We start from the raw sequence: 20,033 nt of genomic DNA on the forward strand, positions 1-20,033 counted from the left end.
TTCTCGGTACCTATCTAACCCAAATTTAAACATGTCTGCCCTTTCTGCTACCAATGTCTTTCCAGGGAGACCATTACATGAACTCTCTGCCTTACTATAGAAAGACCACTGCCTTACTATAGTTCTAACTCTCCTTTTCTTCATTTTCAATATATACACAAAGAATTAAGTTAAGCACCCCTACACAACGAATTAAGGTAAGCACCCCCTAATATATATTCTTTGTGTATATGTATACATTGGCATATATTCTAAGGTATGTGAGATCAAATAATGATTGGTATGACATTAGCAATTATCCATTGATGAAATTGAGTGATCAAAGTGAAAAAAAGTGATTGGTTGAGTCAGTGATCCGATCACGTGGGTCCTACACACGTTATTGACGCAAAGATCGCTAGAGGTCTTCTCAGAACAATGACTGTACGTTAGAAAACATAAACGTCATCCACACTGTCCGTGATGGACCTATAGCTCCATACTTAAATTGAGGTGAAAATATGCCTAAAATTCCCAAAAAATTTCACCTTAAATTATTCAGAATAAAATATTGAAAACGGCATGATTGTTATGTTTTTATGTGACCATAATATCACTTCTCCAGAAAATATAGCAATATCATGGGTATATTACACTGTTTTGACGACAACAAACTTGTAATGTGCGAGGTTGTAAAAAAACGGGGGGGGTGCTTAACTTAATTCTTTGTGTATATATGGCCCCTGGTCCTAACACTGTCTATTCTGCTGAAACACTATCCTGCACTTAATCTGGCTATTCTCTTCATTATCTTAAACATGTATATTGTCTATCAAATCCCATCATAAGCACCTTTATAATGTATAATGTCCTGTCTCCTTTGCTGCTCCTCATATCTTAGTCAAGCTCACCCCGCATTCTAGCTTGCCCAGGATGACCAATTGTTGGTCTCTTTGTCTTGTCTCTATGCAATGTCAAGGCTGGTGAAGGAGCAAGAACATAGAACGGATCAGGACAGACGGTAACTGAACATAAGAAATTACACCAACAGCGTAGTTGAGGTACAAAATAGTGGGAGAATTGGAGAAATAGTGGATTGGAAGAATGAGGAAGAATGAGGGAAAGGGGAAGACACATGGGTGAACAAGATGGATGCAGAAGCAAACACCCAGAAAGGAAAAACTGGAAACCTGGAAAGGTGATTTTAGATGGTTTTCGACCATAAAATAATATTCATAGCCCACGTGGTTCTGGGTTGGGGGTGGATGCCAATTCGCTCTATGTAAATGTTATCGTAAAGCGCCACCTGGTGGAAGGCTGTATTACAAGTTATAAATCATAAATGTGGGGAAATTAACCCATCTGTGGTCAGGTTCTTGGCTCGTGAGATAAACTAGCAAACAGCAGTCCAGTCGGGTGAAGTTAAACAAATGTCAGAGGAGTCTTGAACCATCCGACGCCAAGATGCCTCACACACCTGAAACATCAGCTTCTCCTTCCTTCCCAAGGCATTTAGTATTCCTCAATTAATTTCATCAAATGTTCTACATGTCTGTGACGCATATCGACATTATTAGCCCCTTCACCAGCAATTGTAGGTAGTAGTAGTGGTGGTAGTGGTAGTGGTGGTAGTGGTGGTAGTAGTGGTAGTAGTAGTAGTAGTAGTAGTAGTAGTAGTAGTAGTAGTAGTAGTAGTAGTAGTAGTAGTAGTAGTATTAGTAGTACTAGTCAGAAATGTCCTGTGCTGAACGTTTTATGGTATCAATGATTGAAAAGAGTGCAATATGTTTATGGTCTTGACTTACACCATGGAATACTTCAGTACCATGCAGCACCAGTAAGGTATCTTACAGAGACTGAATTTGCATATACTGCCAGACACATTGTGAATCGTTGAAGAGGAAAGGCAATACACCTGTGAAGGTAGTCATGTACTTATATCAATGATTGTGTGCAGGTGCAATCTATCAATATCAAGGTGAATGGTAACCACGTTGCTTACTCTGCAGACAGTGCAATAAACTGCCGTTGACCATGAGTTCGGTAATAATATAGATGGGCTCCTCGAGAGTGCAAACGGCGTAAAGCTGGATCAGATTTGGGTGCGTAAACTTTTTCATGATGTGCGCCTCGGCCAGGAACTCTTGCGGATCCATCGCTCCTAGTGGAAAGTGTTCAAAAGGAGTCAAATGTTAAATTGTTATATAATTATATATACACTTGCAAAAGTATCCGGCGTTGCCAGGTAACAATGAGTCGCTTCCTGATGGGAATATGATACACGCAATCTGGGTCCATCATCTAGAGGGAATTTTAAAAACAGATCGCAAGTACACTGGAACAGTGGCGTATCGAGGAAAAATGACGCTCGGGGTGAGATGTCAAATTGCCACCCCTCGTAACTTCCCTTCCCATAAGTCTGAATGGTGTGTGTGTGTCCGTGTGTCCCCGTGTGTGTGTGTCCGTGTGTCCCCATGTGTGTGTGTGTGTGTGTGTGTCCCTGTGTGTGTGTCCGTGTGTGTGTGTGTGTCCCCATGTGTGTGTGTGTGTGTCCATGTGTGTGTGTGTCCCCTTGTGTGTGTGTCCCTTTGTGTGTGTGTGTGTGTGTGTGTGTGTGTGTGTGTGTGTGTGTGTCCAAGTGTGGGTGTGTGTGTGTCCCTGTGTGTGTGTGTGTGTGTGTCTCCGTGTGTGTGTGTGTGTCCGTGTGTGTGTGTGTGTGTGTGTGTATGTGTCCAAGTGTGGGTGTGTGTATGTCCCTGTGTGTGTGTCCGTGTGTGTGTGTCTCCGTGTGTGTGTGTGTGTGTGTGTGTGTGTGTCTCTGTGTGTGTGTGTGTGTCCAAGTGTGGGTGTGTGGGTGTCCCTGTGTGTGTGTGTGTCTCCGTGTGTGTGTGTGTGTGTCTCCGTGTGTGTGTCCGTGTCCAAGTGTGGGTGTGTGTGTCCCCGTGTGTGTGTGTGTGTGTATGTGTCCGCGTGTGTGTGGGTGTGTGTGTGTGTGTGTGTGTGTGTGTGTGTGTGTGTCCCCATGTGTGTGTGTCCCCGTGTATGGGTGTGTTTGCATATCGGGTCAATTAATTTGTTCACCAATGAAAAGGTCGAAGCAGATTGTTTTTTCGATCTAAAGCTCAAAGGTCAAGGCTGCATAAAATCATTAATTTTCATTTTGTATTTTTTAAACCAATCCCATTAGTTTGAGGATATGGAAGAAGAAGAAGAAGAGGAAGTAGTAGAATACGAAGAAGAAGAAGAAGAAGAAGTCTGAATACAAATTTTTTTTTCTTTGTATACTGAATCGAGGCTCGTGAAAGAGCTAAATGGACGTGGATGGGCTTTGCAATTTCAGATGCTTTCTGGTTTAGCAGTTGCAACTGGTCCTACCCCCACAACCTCCAACCTCCCCTCCCCCCTCCCACTCCACCCCTTAATTTCATTTCCGCACATGATTAAAAACCACAATGAGATAAGCTCCACAAACTCTTTGTAAAGTATCTCGACAAACTGCGATCAATTGTCGTACGCGTTTATTCACTCTGCCAATCAAGGCCCGATTCACAGCAGCGCCATCCGAGCTCTGGCGTAGGGATACAACCCGGTCCCGGTGTAGGGATACAACGGTGAACATTTGCACTGCATACATGACATCCTCCCCTTTAAGTCCAAAATTACCAAGAGCAATATACGTGCTAGATTTCCAGAATTGACATTTCAAAAGCAACATTTCCAAAACATGTGAAAGTATGTGTGCAAACGGTTATGAGAATAATGAAAATACGTGAAAATAGAACATGTGTCAACGTGAAAAAAAACATCTTCAAAGATTCAACCGGTCGGGTGCTTTTCTCTCACGCATTGAGCGTCGCGGTGTACCAGTGGATACAGAGTCCGAGGTGATTCCTTTGGGTCGCGGTGTACCAGTGGATACAGAGTCCGAGGTGATTCCTTTGGTCTCCACGAAGGGTGTAGCGTTTGCAGAGGTTTTCGGGGCATCCGAGCTGGCTGGAGCGGCCACGACGATCTCCGGCAGTGGCGGGTCGAACTGTTGTCCTGACTGTGACGATGCTACAGGCTCCATCGACTCACAGTGACGGTAGGTTATGTGGTCCTGATGTCGACGAATTTTGCGGCCGTCCTGCAGGCGAATCACACTGGACAGTGGACCTGGCTTCTCGATGATGTCTCCCGGTAGCCACGTCGCACCTGCACCAAAATTTCGGGCAAACACTGGATCTCCAATGTTGATACATCGACTGTTGGACGTCTTATCGTGCACCAACTTTTGATTAAGCTGGCTCTGATAAACATTTGATGATATGTCTGGTTTGAGATTGTCAAGTGTCGATCTCAAGTGTCGTTTCATCAATAACTCAGACGGAGCTGCACCGGTTGTTGATTGTGGCGTGATGCGGTATTTGAACAGGAGACGAGACAGCTTTGTTTCCAGGGTTCCCTCCTGAAGTTTCTGCAATCCGGATTTGATGATTCCCACGGATCGTTCGGCCAAGCCATTTGAAGCCTGGTGATGTGGGCTGACAAACTTATGTTTGATGCCGTTCCGACGTGTGAACTTGGCAAACTCGGTACTGGAAAAACACGAACCGTTATCACTCACGATCATCCTGGGCAGACCATGAGTGGCGAAACAGCGTCTGAGTCTTTCGATGACAATGGCTGACGTAGTACCACGCGTCACATAGGCATCAATCCATTTTGTGTGCGCGTCCGTAATTATTAGAATCATGCTGCCGTTAATAGGCCCGGCATAATCGAGATGTAGGCGATGCCACGGTTCGCTGGGCCATTCCCAGGGATGCAGTGGCGCTTTCGCAGGTGTATTCCGGGTGCTCTGGCAGGGGTAACAATGTCGAACATGATGTTCGATATCAGCATCAAGATTCGGCCACCACACATAGTTTCTGGCGAGTGACTTCATCTTCACAATCCCGGGGTGACAGTCATGGATTTCATCCATGACCCTGGAACGCAGATTTTTCGGGATCACGACACGACATCCCCAGAGTAGGCAACCATTTTCCACGCTGAGTTCGTTTTTACGTGCTTTAAAAGCCGCAAAATCTGGGTCACCCTCAGGTAGCAAATGCCATCCAAGCTGTACAGCCTGGACAGTTCTGGACAGAACGGGGTCTCGTCGAGTATGAGTGCGGATCTGGCCAGAATCGACAGCACAATCTTCCAGATGATCCATCAGTGCGATAATGGATCCTGGTGTAGGCGAATCATCAACGGATTCTGGAAGGGGTAACCGACTCATGGCATCTGCATTTGTGATAGACGAACCGGGCTTATAACATATGGTGTAGTCATAAGCAGCGAGAAACAGGGACCAGCGGATGATCCTGGGCGGTAGTGTGTCAGATGTCGCCTTAGTTGGACCAAACAGACTGATCAGCGGCTTGTGATCAGTGCGAATCGTGAAATGATGTCCAAGAAGGTACTGGCGAAATTTGCCAACGCCGAAAACAATTCCCAATCCTTCCTTGTCAAGTTGGGAATAGTTTTTCTCTGCCGGGGTCAACGTTCTGGATGCAAATGCAACCGGTCTTTCTGTACCATCAGGCATCACGTGCGATAATACACTCCCCACTCCATACCGACAGGCATCGCATGTCAGCACAAGATCCTTCTCTGGATCAAAATGAACGAGAACATTGGACGATTTGAGCAGATCCTTAGAGGTCTGGAATGCTGATTGTTCACTAGACCCCCAGCTCCAGGAGACTCCTTTCCTCAAAAGCCGATAAAGGGGGCCCAAAACGTCGGTCACATTCGGGATGTAACGACCATAGAACTGAAGCAAACCGAGGTATGACTTCAATTCGGTCACATCTCGTGGAGAAGGAGCATCCTTGATAGCTCGGACTTTCTCATCTGTCGGGTGTAGACCCTCGGCATCAATCGTATGACCCAGGTACGTGACTGATGGCACCATAAACTTGCACTTGTCTCGACGCAAACGTAGGCCGGAGTCCGAAATCTTCTTCAGAACTCTCTCCAGGTTCTGTAGATGTTCCGCGTCCGTACGACCAGTAACCAGAATATCATCCTGGTAACAAACGACGTTGCGTTCGGCGGCAAACAAACTGTCCATGACACGCTGATAAATTCCAGGTGCAGATTTCACTCCAAAACTAAGTCGGTGGTACCTATACAACCCACGATGCGTGTTGATGGTAAGATACTGTTTCGAATTCTCGTCCAAGCAGAGCTGTAGATAGGCGGATTTGAGATCGAGTTTCGTAAAAGTCTTGCCTCCCGTGAGACGAGCATAGAGGTCTTCGATCCTCGGGATTGGATATTTATCCAATGAAGAACACCTGTTCACGGTCATTTTATAATCTCCACATATGCGGATGGACTGGTCCGATTTTATGACTGGAACGATGGGCGCCGCCCATTCGGCATACTGGATTTGCTCGATGATCCCCAGATTTTCAAGATGATCCAGTTCCTTGTCAATCCGCTCACGCAGGGCGAAAGGGACTGGGCGAGCCCTGCAAAATATAGGATTGGCATCCCGGTCAACCCTGAGTTTAGCCGTATGTCCTTTCAAGGTTCCAAGCTCATCCTTGAAGACATCCGGGTACGTATCCAGCACATTTTTGAGTGTGTATGCTGCGGTAGGAGAAACATTGGCTGCCCGGAGTTGATGAATGCTTTCCCACTTCAGTCGAATTATGCTCAACCAGTTCCTGCCGAGTAAGGAAGGGCCCTTTCCAGGAATGACGATCAGGGGTAGGTGAAACTCACGGTTATCGTAGCCCACCGTGACATCACATGTACCGCAGGGAACAATCTTCTCACCTGTATAGGTGGAGAGTCCATAGGTAGTAGGTTTCAGATGGGGTCGGTCAGCATCACTCCACAGGTTTGTGAAAACAGCATGGCTGATGAGCGAGACGGCCGCACCAGTGTCGACCTCCATTTGCAATGGTCGATTGTTGACGACAACATTGGCAAGAAGAGGGTCCCGCCTATGGTGAGAATCAATATGAAGCAGGTCATACGATTCTGAGTTGTCGGAAACAGAGCTCACCTGGTCAAGCTCGGGTTCCTCCGAACCGATAAACTGATGAATCTTGTCAGCAGCTTTTCCTTTTCCCGATTTGCGAGTGATGCAAGCTGGAGCAATATGGCCAGTTTTCGAACAGAAATGGCAGGTGGCATCTTTGAACCGACACGTCTCCGGAGTGTGCTTTCCGTTGCACCGAAAACAGTTGTTGTGGGTTTGAGACTGCACTGGCTTCTGACGAGGAGCCTTGTTCCAACGTTGTGGCTGAACATGATCCAACCGATTCACAGCAGGGCTGGTACCAGATGAGCGAGTGGCACCGATGCTTGTAGCGTTGCGTTCAGCACTTTCCATGGAAATTGCGGTGTCTCTGGCATTTTGGAACGTCAGTCTTCTCTCAGCAAGCAGGCGTCTACGAGTGCGGTCATCGGACATGCCAACCACCAGCAAATCACGAAGCATGTCATCAATCGTGTCCCCAAACTCACACAGATGTGACAGTTTTTTGAGGTGTGCAATGAAGTCTGCGATCGACTGACCTTGCTGCTGTCTGCACATGTAAAAATTAAACCGACACAGGATGACTGAAGGAGATGGGTTGCAATGTTCCTTCAAAGCGGCCTTGAGCTCTGCATACGTGAGCTCCTGGATTGTCCGAGGCCGAATCAGGTTTTTAACGAGTGTGAACGTCTCACCTCCGCAAACGGACAGGAAGACGGCCTTCATCAGGCCTTCGGTCGCAATGCCGTTCGCCTCGAAGTAGAAAGACAAACGCTCAGAATACGTGTCAAAATCCCCCTCATGAGGGTCGAATTCATCGATATGGCCGAAAGATGTCATGGTCTAGATGTTTACCTTCGTCGCCATGTAAAGTATCTCGACAAACTGCGATCAATTGTCGTACGCGTTTATTCACTCTGCCAATCAAGGCCCGATTCACAGCAGCGCCATCCGAGCTCTGGCGTAGGGATACAACCCGGTCCCGGTGTAGGGATACAACGGTGAACATTTGCACTGCATACATGACACTCTTAATCCACACCAATCTTCAAAATTCCAACTTCAGAATTGACTGTAACAGTAACAGCAGTCGTTTCATTCACGTTTCAATAAAAAAAACCCGTCTCACACCAGTTCCCATGGAAGTAAGAATTAAGTTAAAAACGTTTATAAAGTTAAATTTTAAAAAAACTAACCCCAGAATGAGAATCACAGACTCGCTAAAATAAATGAATATATACACTTAGTTATGAAATCGGAGATATGGTAAATTTTGTCAGATTTCATTGCAGATTTGTAAATTATTTAGTTTACAACATCCAATCCTCATATCCGAATCCAGATTTTGATGCTATGCTTCAAATATGTAATGTAATTATCGATCGTGTTTCCAAGGCAAGCTGCATTTGAGTAGGCCGAAACAAAATGGCGGCTTAAGAACCCAGCGAGGTGCAGTGGGATGACCAAGATGGTGGGCCACCATATTGGTAAGCCACAACATCGGGTTTCCGGATTCGTGGCAGGTTCGTATCAATTTAATTTCAAAATCATAATTTTATTGAGGAATTTTTGAAACCTCCTACCTACCTTAGAACATCCGCTGGGACTCCAAAACGTTCCACAGGAGGTTTGGCGGGGCTAGCCCCAAAACTGAGGGTAGTTTGGGGATGGACGGACACTCCTATTTTATAATATAGATACATATATCTGATACAGTATATACAAATATCGTGTAGGCCACAAAAAGATAAATTAAAAAGTAACATCGTAACTTGGCTCCAGTGACAGATATGAAATAACTCATCAAAAGCTCGTCAAAAATGACGAGTTGGAACAGTTTATTCAACCGTGCAGCCTCGTGAGCAGTCTGAAGCCGAGGCCGAGTGTCAGGTGTGCTTATATCTTCTTAATTTATTAGACATCCTACTGATGTAAACGAACACTCATTTTACTCTGTGCATTGCACATCACGTGCAGTGAATTTCACCTCACTGAGCCTTGTTATTTAAAAATTGTTATTTAATTGTTATTTAAATTGTTATTTATTATTGTTATTTAATTATTATTATTTATTATAATTGTTATTATTTAATTGTGTTATTTTATTGTTAAAAAATTGTTATTTAAAAAAAAACGGTTCTGTACACCGCCCTTGAGGCTTGGTTTGCAAGCCACCGTCTACATTTCCAATTGAAGAGACATAATTACTCTTTGATGGAAAATGTTTTTCTAGTTTGTTTTATCCTCAAAAATAGACCTTATTGAACACACATTCACATTTGTGTTAAAAGATTGGCCTTTAAAACCTACCCTTATGAAGGGGGACAGACATCTGTACAAATAGTCCAATCAAAATATGAAAAAAAAGGGGTCAACCCAAAACAAATTGCAACAGAATCCATTTTACCTGCATTTAATTTGGAATAGCTCACAAAACAACGTATTAAAAGTATAGGAAAATCGAAGTTGTGGAACAGTGCCTAATTTGCAGAAATTCAAAATGGCCACCATTCAAACTACTTTTGCCTATATCTCGGGATCTGAGACTCGTGGAGACTTAATTCTGGTGTCTACAACCATGTTTTCAGGGTCAAGGAACATGTTTATAACAGTATTTATAACATTGGGTCATTTGTTCGTACCTAATTTGCATAAATACAAAATGGCCACTGTGACAAATTAGCTCAACCCATATCCTGTAACTAATAATGGTTTGATTCTGGGTTTGCACTTGCTTTTGAGTTAAGGAACACAATGAGAACAATGTCAATAATCAAAATTTGTTGTCATTAAGCATCAGCACAGGCCCAATTAGCATAATATCAAAATAGCCTCCATTCATAATTAATAATCAATCAACTATATTTCAGGTCAATGAACACATTATGAATAAATGAAGATGCTGCCAATAACATTGTAGAGTGTTTTTAAGGGATTGGTGGTGGATTTTTTATTGTCTCTTCATTTCAGATTAAACAACGATGGATGAACCCCAATGTGCCCTCTGCCATCAACCCATATCCAAAGACCAAGAAAGTTCTACTCTCACTCAAAAAGGGTGTGACGGGATCAAAAGAGCAAGTGAAGAGAGAGGTGTGGACACGAGTACCATACCTGGACAGAAGGTTCACAAGAAATGCCGACGAATACACTGCAACGCAAACTGTATAGAATCATACAAGTGCAAGAGGGAATGTGAGGCTGAAGGTCAAAACCAGGCAAGCCATACATTGAGATCTACAGGTTCCTCATTTGAGTATAATGAACACTGCCTGTTCTGTGGTACAGGTGACAAATATGGTGGGAAAAGGGTGTACTTTAAATTGATACCAGTCAAAACATTCGACTTTCAGACATCAGACACATGCACAAAGAGGAATGATGAGTGGGCCCAGAAAGTTAAAGCTAGAATAGACTTCATCAATGACCTTCATGCAGCTGATGTCGTCTACCACCAAGCTTGCAGTGTAAATTTCCGAACTCAAAAGGAAATTCCTCAGAAGTATCTTCCGAGTGATGGTAGATCTGCAAAGCATGTCAAACTGGGAAGACCACAAGATGAAGCAAGATGACGCAAGAAGCAAGATGGAGCACCTGTACAAGTCTCCGGGTCTATGGTTTTCAATGGAAAGAAGCAAGACTTTCTTTCCAACAATGAGAATAAGCAGAAGTTCATCACCTTGCTCGATGAACACCTACGACATCATGGATGTTGCACAGAACATGCTCGGGCAGATGCTGATCTACTAATTGTGCAGACTGCCATTGTCACTGCTGAGAGTACAAGTAAGCCGACTGTCGTGGTTGCAGATGACACAGACATTCGGGTTCTGCTCTGTTTCCACTCAAAGCTCACTACAACAAATCTGTACCTTCACCTGAACCTCGCTATGGCATGAAGAAGCAGCCAGGATGCTGGGATATTGCGGTTCTAAAATCCACATTGGGCCCACAAGTATGCAATAGTATGCTTTTTGTGCATGCTATCCTTGGTTGTGATACTACATCCCACATACATGGTTTTGGAAAGGGAGTTGCGCTCAAGCTGATTCGCACCAATAAAGACTTCCAGGAACAGGCCAAGATCTTTGGAAATCAGAATAGCACAAAGGCAGACATCATATCCGCAGGAGAAAAAGCAATCGTCTCCTTATACAAAGGCAAATCAGATGACAAGTTGGATTTTCTCCGCCTGCAACGCTTCCAACAGAAGGTCAGCATTAGTACAACATGTGTGAAACCAGAGGTTCTCCCACCAACCTCAGCAGCAGCTACGTACCACAGTATGCGGGTCTACTTGCAAGTACAGCAGTGGATGGGGGAAAGGAAATCAAATGCAACCAGCGGGGTGGGGTGGTGTGAGAAAGGTGGACAGTACATTCCAGTTCTTACAGACAAAGCAGCAGCCCCCAAACACCTCCTGCAGATAGTAAGGTGTAACTGCAAAACAGGTTGTAGCAACAGGCAGTGCACCTGCAAGGCAAACGGTCTTGAGTGCACTAATGGATGTGGAGTGTGTAGAGGTGTATGCAAGAATGTCATTGCAGTCCTTGAAGAAACTGAAGAAGACACTGGTGGCTAGAACATGTAGAATGATATAGTAGTTAAATGACTGCAGTTACAGCAGATTGATACATGGTTCACTGGTGCCTTATGCTACGCCAACAGAAATAGTCCAACTTCACTCAGATGGGAAATATGTGCCAATATTAATTTTAAATGGCGCCCATTTTGAATGTATGCAAATTGGGTGTCAACAAATGACCCAATATTATAAATACTGTTATTATTGTATTACTTGACCCTGAAAACATGGGTATAGACACCAGAATTAAGTGTCTACGAGTCTCAGATCCCGAGATATAGGCAAAAGTAGTTTCAATGGTGGCCATTTTGAATTTCTGCAAATTAGGCACTGTTCCACAACTTCGATTTTCCTATACTTTTAATATGTTGTTTTGTTAGCTATTCCAAATTAAATGCAGGCAAAATGGATTCTGTTGCAATTTGTTTTGGGTCATTTCATATTTTGACTGGACTAAAACACACAAACTCATATTTGTTTTCTTTCATTCAATTTTTTGTCTACCCACAAATATGAATCACCTACATTTACATTTACGATCTCTGGTTTTACAGGTGTGGAAGTAGTCTTCAATTTGGATAATCATTGAGATTTTGGAATGCCATACACGTTCTTTCTGGGGAAGGGTATTGCGATTCAAGAGAACAATCCAGGAAAAGTGTATGTATGCACTTCATTTGTGTTTTTCCATTCAGCCAGATACACAGAGGGCATGGCCTTTCATAAATAACAGTTTACTTCCCATCTCATGTTTTGTCGAAGGTATTATACAATGTGTTGGGTGGCGTTGGATGAATCTTGGTACATGAGATTGGGGGCACCCTGTTGGTTTGAAGGAATCAAGTGTAGTTTCAATAGCAATTTTGCAGTCACTAGCTCTATTCGCCATTTCACCGGTTCTATCTTTTTGGTATCCCATGCTCCCGGACCTCTAGGCTAGTTGCCACTGACCGATTCACAGAACCACCTGTGGTGCACCATGGGCTGCCTGCTACCAAGTGCTATCTGCATTGTGTTGGCCTCAACTACTACCGTAAACCGTTACCCAGTTTTATATTTTCTCATTGCTGTTTGGATTAATTCTCCAAGATTAGGTTATCATGAACGCAGCTTTTGTTGTTTCGATGCTCAATTATTTATTCACCAGCCAACTACACAATTAACTATTAATTATTAATATTATTATTATTTAAATTATAATAAAATATTATTATTAATAATAATTTGTGGTGCTGTGCACACACAACTCGTTTGCCAAGAAGGTAAGCCACAACGCGTTGTACAAACCAAAACACTTTATCAGCTCGTACGTAAGCACTGGGCGGGCTCGACTTTCGAGCCCGCATATATGTCCCGAGGCCACGCCTTGCCCCCGGGCGTGGCCGGTCGGCCGAAAGGCGGGGCATGTATCTCAGTTCCACCCTGCGCTTCGTGACGCCTTTGCTCCGGGCGTGGCCCGAGCCGCGCTTCCACGCCCGGACGCTCGCGCCACCCACTGGTGCGCGGAATTATTGCCCACTGACATTGTGTCCACCATACGCGCCCTCCCCCAGAATTCCCACGCACCTGAAGGGTGAGCTTGCGGGGAAGCCGGATGACCCGGCCGAAACACCCTCTGGCGATACATGCAGGGCTGGGGGGTAGCGGGACGGCGGGGATGGGGGGTGCCGGGGGTCTGCCCACCGGGGGACGGCATCGACGCGGAGGCAGAGCTGCTTGCGGGGGGTGGTCCAGGTCGAGGTGGGCCGGCTTGAGGCGGTCCACGGAGATACGATCTGGAGTACCGCCGATGTCCACGGTGAAATGCTTGTCCCCGGTCTCCAGCACGCGGAAGGGCCCGTCATACGGGGGCCGCAGCGGTGCCCGGTGGGCGTCGTGCCGGACAAAAACGTACTCCGCCGTGCGAAGCTCCGGGGCGACGTGGGAGGACAGGCAACCATGGTGTGCCGACGGCACCGGGGCGAACCTCCTGGCGGTCTCCTGAAGGGTGGAGCGCTGTTGCGCTACGGACCAAGGGGCCGTGGAGTCGGGGATAAATTCGCCCGGTAGCCGCAGTCGTTGTCCGAAGACCAGCTCCGCCGAGGACGCGCGCAGGTCGTCCTTGGGCGCTGTCCTGAGGCCCAGCAGGACCCAGGGGAGCCTGTCGGCCCAGCTGCCGTCGTGGAGGCTGGCCCGGAGCGCGGCCTTAATTGAGCGATGGAAGCGCTCGCACAGGCCGTTGGCCTGGGGGTGGTAAGCCATGGTGCGGTGCAGCTTGACGCCGAGCCCTTGCGCCACTGCTCCCCAGAGCTCCGAGGTGAACTGGGGGCCGCGGTCGGACGAGATGTCCGAGGGGGCGCCGAACCGGGCAACCCAAGTGGCGATGAAAGCTTGCGTGACGTCAGCCGCAGCCGTCGCCGCCAATGGCACGGCCTCCGGCCACCGGGTGGTGCAGTCCACCATGGTGAGGAGGTGGGTGAAACCCCGCGAGGGGGGCAGAGGTCCCACCAAGTCGAAGTGGACATGGTCGAACCGACGTTCGGGCACCGTAAACGGGGCCAACGGGGCTTGGGTGTGGCGGTGGACTTTCGCGCGCTGGCATGCGAGGCACGTCCTGGCCCAGTCGCGGACGTTCTTCCTGAGGCCATGCCAGATGAACTTCGCCGCGACAAGTTTCTGGGAGGCCTTCGTGCCCGGGTGGGACAGGCCGTGGATGGCGTCAAAAACCGGGCGCTGCCAGCCAGCGGGCACGATGGGGCGAGGCCGGCCGAGGGAGATGTCGCATAGGAGGGCAGTGCCGCAACGCCGAACGGCACCTCGGTGACGCGGAGGCCCATTACGGCGGTCCGCAAGGCCTGGACGTCGGGGTCGGCGGTCTGGTCCGCCGCCATCTGGGCATAGTCGATCCCGAGGTGGACCGCGTGTGCGACGGAACGGGAAAGGCAATCCGCCACCGGGTTGTCCTTACCCGCGACGTGACGGATGTCCGTCGTGTACTCGGACATGGCAGAGAGGTGATGTTGCTGCCGGGCCGACCACGGCTCGGCAAGCTTGGCCATCGCGAAAACAAGGGGCTTGTGATCGACGAAGGCCGTGAACGGGCGGCCCTCGAGAAGGTGGCGGAAGTGTCGGACCGCCAGGTGGAGCCCAAGCAGCTCGCGGTCGAAGGTGCTGTACCGGCGTTCGTGCGGGCGGAGCTGCCGGCTAAAACACGCCAGCGGCTGCCAAGCACCACTCACCCACTGCTCGTGCACCGCGCCCACCGCGTAGTCCGACGCGTCGGTGGTGTGGGCGATTGGTGCATCGGGCGCCGGGTGCGCCAGCATGGTGGCGTTGGCCAAGGCCAGCTTTGCGCCCGCAAACGCCGTGGCCATCTGCTCCATCCAGGTGATGTCACCTTTGCCCGGCTTCCCCCGGAGGGCCTCGTGCAGGGGGCACAGGAGCTGGGCGACGTGGGGCACGAAGCGGTGATAAAAATTCACCATGCCCAGGAATTCCTGGAGCCCCTTGATCGTGCGGGGGTGCGGAAAACTCCTGACCACCTCCACCTTGGCCGGTAAAGGGATGGCCCCGTTCCTGGTGACGCGGTGCCCCAAGAAGTCGATGGCGGTGACGCCGAAACAGCACTTCGCGGGGTTGATTATCAGGCCATGCTGGCCCAGGCGTTCGAAGAGCGTGCGGAGATGGAGCAGGTGCCCCTCCCGGGATGCGCTCGTGACTAGGATGTCGTCCAGGTAGACGTAGATGAAGGACAAGTCGCGCAAGACGCTGTCCATGAGCCGCTGGAACGCTTGGGCCGCATTTTTCAACCCAAAAGGCATCCGCAAGAACTCGAAGAGGCCGAAAGGTGTGATGACAGCCGTCTTCGGTACATCGTCCAGTTGTACGGGGACCTGGTGGTAGCCCCGGCTGAGGTCCACCTTGGAGAAAATGGTCGTTTTCGCCAACCGGGTGGAAAAGTCCTGAATATGCGGGACCGGGTAGCGGTCGGGGGTGGTGGCGTTGTTGAGCCGGCGGTAGTCACCGCACGGCCGATATCCGCCGCCGGGCTTGGGCACAATGTGCAGAGGAGAGGCCCATGCGCTGTTGGAGTGCCGTACGATGCCAAGCCGCTCCAGCATGGCGAACTCCGCTTTCGCCACAGCGAGCTTCGTGGGGTCAAGGCGGCGCGCCCGGGCGTAGACCGGTGGTCCGACGGTGGGAATATGGTGTTCCACCCCGTGTTTGATGGCCACCACTGCAAAGGTGGGCCGTGTGAGTGCCGGGAAACTGGCGAGGAGGCGGGTAAACTCGTCCGCTGCCAGAAGCGTACAGACTAACCTCGCCGGGACGGAACCACTCAGCAAGCTGCTTGTTAAGCCGCTCTGTGAGCCGCTCAGCGAGCTGCTCAACGAGCCGCTCAGCGAACAAGCGAGCGAGCTGACGGTTTCGGCCTGGACGAGGCGTCGACGCTTAACGTACACCAACAGCCCATGCGCACAAAGGAAGTCCGCACTGAGCAGGGCCATTGGCAGCTGGCGGTGACGAAAGACCATTGGAAGCACAGTCCTCCGAAACGCAGCGAGAGGCAACGCTTCCCGAATGTGCGGATGGGAGTTCCGTTGGCGGCGAGCAAGGCGGGGCCCCGGCCCACGGCTTGCTTGTCGGACGCGGAGGCAGGGAGGATGCTTACCTGCGCTCCAGTGTCGCACAGAAAACGGCGACCAGACGAGGTGTCTGTGATGAACAGGAGGCTGCCGGAATGGCCGCAAGAGAGCGCCGGCCCAGTCGTTTCCCGACACGTCGAAAGAACATGGCGGGCGGCACGCCCGAGCCTTGCGGCCGAACCTGGCATGATAGTAACACCAGGTTTGCCCCGGTGGTGGCTGCCGTGTCGGTCGTGACGGCGGTGGTGGACGGGGTGTAGCAGCGGCCATGAGGGGGCGAGGCGCTGAAGCCTCCGCACCGGGATCCAGTACAGCAGCGCCATGCATTGGCCGCGTGTGCGGCACTGAAACCTCCGCACCGGGATCCACGACGGCAGCGCCATACGTCGGCCGCGTGTCGCAGACCGCGAAAAATTTGTCCGCCTCTCCGGCCAGGGCACGGGGTTCCGTTATGTTCGAACCAGCCAGCGCGAGCCGCACCTGCGCAGGTAGCTGGCGGAGGAAAAGCGCGCGGAAACGGAAATCCGGGCGCTGGTCTCCAAGAAGGGACAACATATAATCCATCCGAACGGACGGTCGTGTGTCGCCGAGGGCGGGAAGGTCCAGGAGGCGGTCGGCGCGGTCGGCCTCCGTGAGCCCGAACGTGGCGAGGAGAAGACGTTTGAGCGCCGCGTACTTGTGGGTGCCCGGCGGGCGCCAAAGGATGGACACGACGCGGGCGGCAGTGCCGGGCCCGAGGGCGGCGACCACGTGAAAGTACATCGTGTCATCCGCTGTGATGCCCCGGAGCTGGAATTGAGCTTCGGCCTGCACAAACCAAACGTCGGCTTGTGTTTCCCAGAACTCTGGGAGTTTAACGGCGACAGCGTTGGTAGCCATGGCGCGTTCAGGGGTCAGCTACGGCTGAACCAGTCGGGGTCACCAGTGTGGTGCTGTGCACACACAACTCGTTTGCCAAGAAGGTAGGCCAAAACGCGTTGTATAAACCAAAACACTTTATTATCAGCTCGCACGTAAGCACTGGGTGGGCTCGACTTTCGAGCCCGCATATATGTCCCGAGGCCACGCCTTGCTCCGGGGCGTGGCCGGTCGACCGAAAGGCGGGGCATGTATCTCAGTTCCACCCTGCGCCTCCTGTCGCCTTTGCTCCGGGCATGGCCCGAGCCACGCTTCCACGCCCGGACGCTCGTGCCACCCACTGGTGCGCGGAATTATTGCCCACTGACATTGTGTCCACCACAAATTATTATTGATATTATTAATTAACTATTAATTCATTACTAGGTAAAAATTGCATTTTGTCAATGGAATTGTTTCGACATTCTCTGTTCTTCCTGGTAGGTGGTTCGTGTGCAGCCAATCGGCTGTTGGTTGCATCATTTTTCTGTGGGCACGTCTGCTGCTGATGTAACACCTCTCTACGACCAGTTACCAGCGCGTTTGCTGCTGATGTAACACCTCTCTACAACCAGTTACCTGGTACTCATTTTGCCAACCTCGGAGGGATGCCAGGCTGAGTCAACCCCACCTGGCATTAATCCAACGGGATTCGAACTCAAGACCTTGGGATCCCAAGCCCGCCACCCTAACCATTAGGCCAACACCAGGTATTCTGTTCTGCCTGATCACCTGCCTTTCTACCCCGCGCGTGTAGTGCAGAGTGGGGTTAAACAATAATTGGTTCACTCTGTCTGTCTACAGACATCAGTCGATGATCAAGGAAGTACTGTGGTGCTGTGCATACACGACTCGATTGCCAGAGAGGTAGGCCACAACGCGTTGGTACAAACAAAGAGTCTTTATTAAGAGCTCGCACTTCAGCACTGGGCGGGCTCGAGCTTAGAGCCCGCATATATGTCCCGAGGCCACGCCTTGCCCCCGGGCGTGGCCGATCGGTCGAAAGGCGGGGCATGCGTTTTCGTTCCCCGCCTGGACGCTCGCGCCACCCACTGGTGCGCGGAATTATTGTCCCTTGTGCCCGCCACAGTACTTGATTTCAATTCGAATTCTATATTTCAAACAATGTAGAACACGAATCGGAACATTCATCGGACACGAAGCTGCAGTTTAGCAATGCTTCTGCTCTGAATTTGGCAAATTTTACGGAATCACGTCCTGATCGTACATGCATGCAGAGGAGTAAGATAATTGTTTTAGTCTGTCTGCCGTTCTGACAGTCAAACCAAATTGAAAATCATTCCAAACGGGAAACTTACTGTTTTTAAGGATGTCATAAAGGACACAACAACAGGCACAAATAAATAATTTAACATGTTAAATAAGGTCCCCCCCCCCCCCCCCTCCCCTTCCCACGCCTCCTGCCCCCAAGCACTCTCCCTCCCACACTTCTCCCTGCTCTCAAATGTTGTGGTTGTGTGCTTCCCCTTCTCTCCCCATCTTGTCTTCCGCTCCCTCTTTTTGTATATTTTGTTTGTCTGGTTGATTTGTTTGTGAAATAAATGTTAGCTCTTTCACGAGCCTCGATTCAGTATACAAAAAAAAAAAAAAAAAAAGTGGTGTAAAAGACGGTTGCATCAACGGCGGTAAATGTCTGAAAAGAAAAATCCTACTGCCTTCAAAGCTTTTATTTTATTTCAATTGAATTATACTAGGGCATTGCCCGTACTATATCTATATCTAAAATTATATCCCCCCCCTCTATTTACATGAAATGGTTTGGTCCAAAGCGAACGGCTTGCGAGTGGTGACAATCCCCCCCCTCTATTTACATGCAATGGTTCGGTCCAAAGCGAACGGCTTCCGGAGTTTGGTAAAGAAATCGCCATCGCGTACACAAACGCGCAGGAAAGCGAATGAATCGCAAATTCGTTTTTGTTGAACATTGAACATGAACATAGTTGAACATTGTCGAACACAAATCGCATTGTTGGGGCTTCAGGTTAAACAGTACTGGACTTGAACAAAATATTATGCCATTTTACACCTTCAAGACCAATCAAATTTGCCGCTCGCGCTCTCTGCGTTGGGGAATATCGAGGTTCAGACAAAATGGCTGCTCGCTCGGAAATAATGATCTTGCTTGGAAGTGCAAGGCAAGAGTTGAAAAGAGCCCGCCCATGTCATTTTTCTCAAGGGTACACAGGGTAAGGTGTTCTATGAACTCTCTAGTGTTGAGACAGCTCTTGAATCCTTTGATGAGGCAAAGCTACAATCCAGCTGGTGTACACACATTCCTTAAAATCCAGACTAGACAGGTCAGAGGAGCGTGTGCATCCTGCGAGGCTAACCTTCCAGCCTTGGATGAAGATTCTGAGGTTGGAATTAGGTGAGGATGATTGTAATTAATGAACTGACTCAAATTAAATAAAGACTTCTATAATACCTGATTTCAGGGTCTTCACTGCCACAGGGGTTGTGTTGTTCCAGAGTCCTTCGTAAACCTCACCAAACTGACCAGCTCCAAGCTGCCGCAGCAGGGAGACGGACGTGCGCTCGACCTCCCACTGGTCCACCGTGTTGTAGGATAAACCGTACGTCACGGGTCTTTCCACCTGCACCGCACCAAATACAGTCCATACCAATTCCTTAAAAAAGAAAACCTCTTCATCCCCATTCAAGTACTTTTTAAGACACAATTTTTACTGAGGGCTGTAATTTGACCATGAAGATAATTATTAAAGTAGAAAAGAAGGCCATTGGCCCATCACATTTGTGACATATCTATACATCCCAGCATTCCCAACTATTGCAGTGAGCAATAGCTCAGCTCATTCACAAGGAACTGAGTGTACAAGAGTTGAGAAGAGCGACATATTCGGTGAGAAGTCAAGACATTGTTAACAAATGCCAAAGATGGTGT

The 20,033-nt window shown here is 49.0% G+C and overlaps 1 protein-coding gene across 2 annotated transcripts in view; it reads right to left on the reverse strand.

Annotated features, from left to right (window-relative positions):
* Positions 1-20,033, reverse strand: part of LOC137425021 (tyrosine-protein kinase Src42A) — a 142,611-nt gene that overhangs the window by 26,865 nt on the left and 95,713 nt on the right. For both annotated transcript variants that reach the window (XM_068113020.2, XM_068113027.2), the window contains 2 exons: positions 19,557-19,725; positions 1,982-2,140 (listed from right to left, as the gene is read on the reverse strand). In XM_068113020.2, the coding sequence (XP_067969121.1) occupies positions 1,982-2,140; positions 19,557-19,725 (328 nt within the window). The remainder of the gene's footprint in view (positions 1-1,981; positions 2,141-19,556; positions 19,726-20,033) is intronic.

Source organism: Myxine glutinosa, chromosome 1, assembly GCF_964187855.1.
Source record: "Myxine glutinosa chromosome 1, kmMyxGlut1.1, whole genome shotgun sequence".
NCBI lineage: Eukaryota > Metazoa > Chordata > Myxini > Myxiniformes > Myxinidae > Myxine > Myxine glutinosa.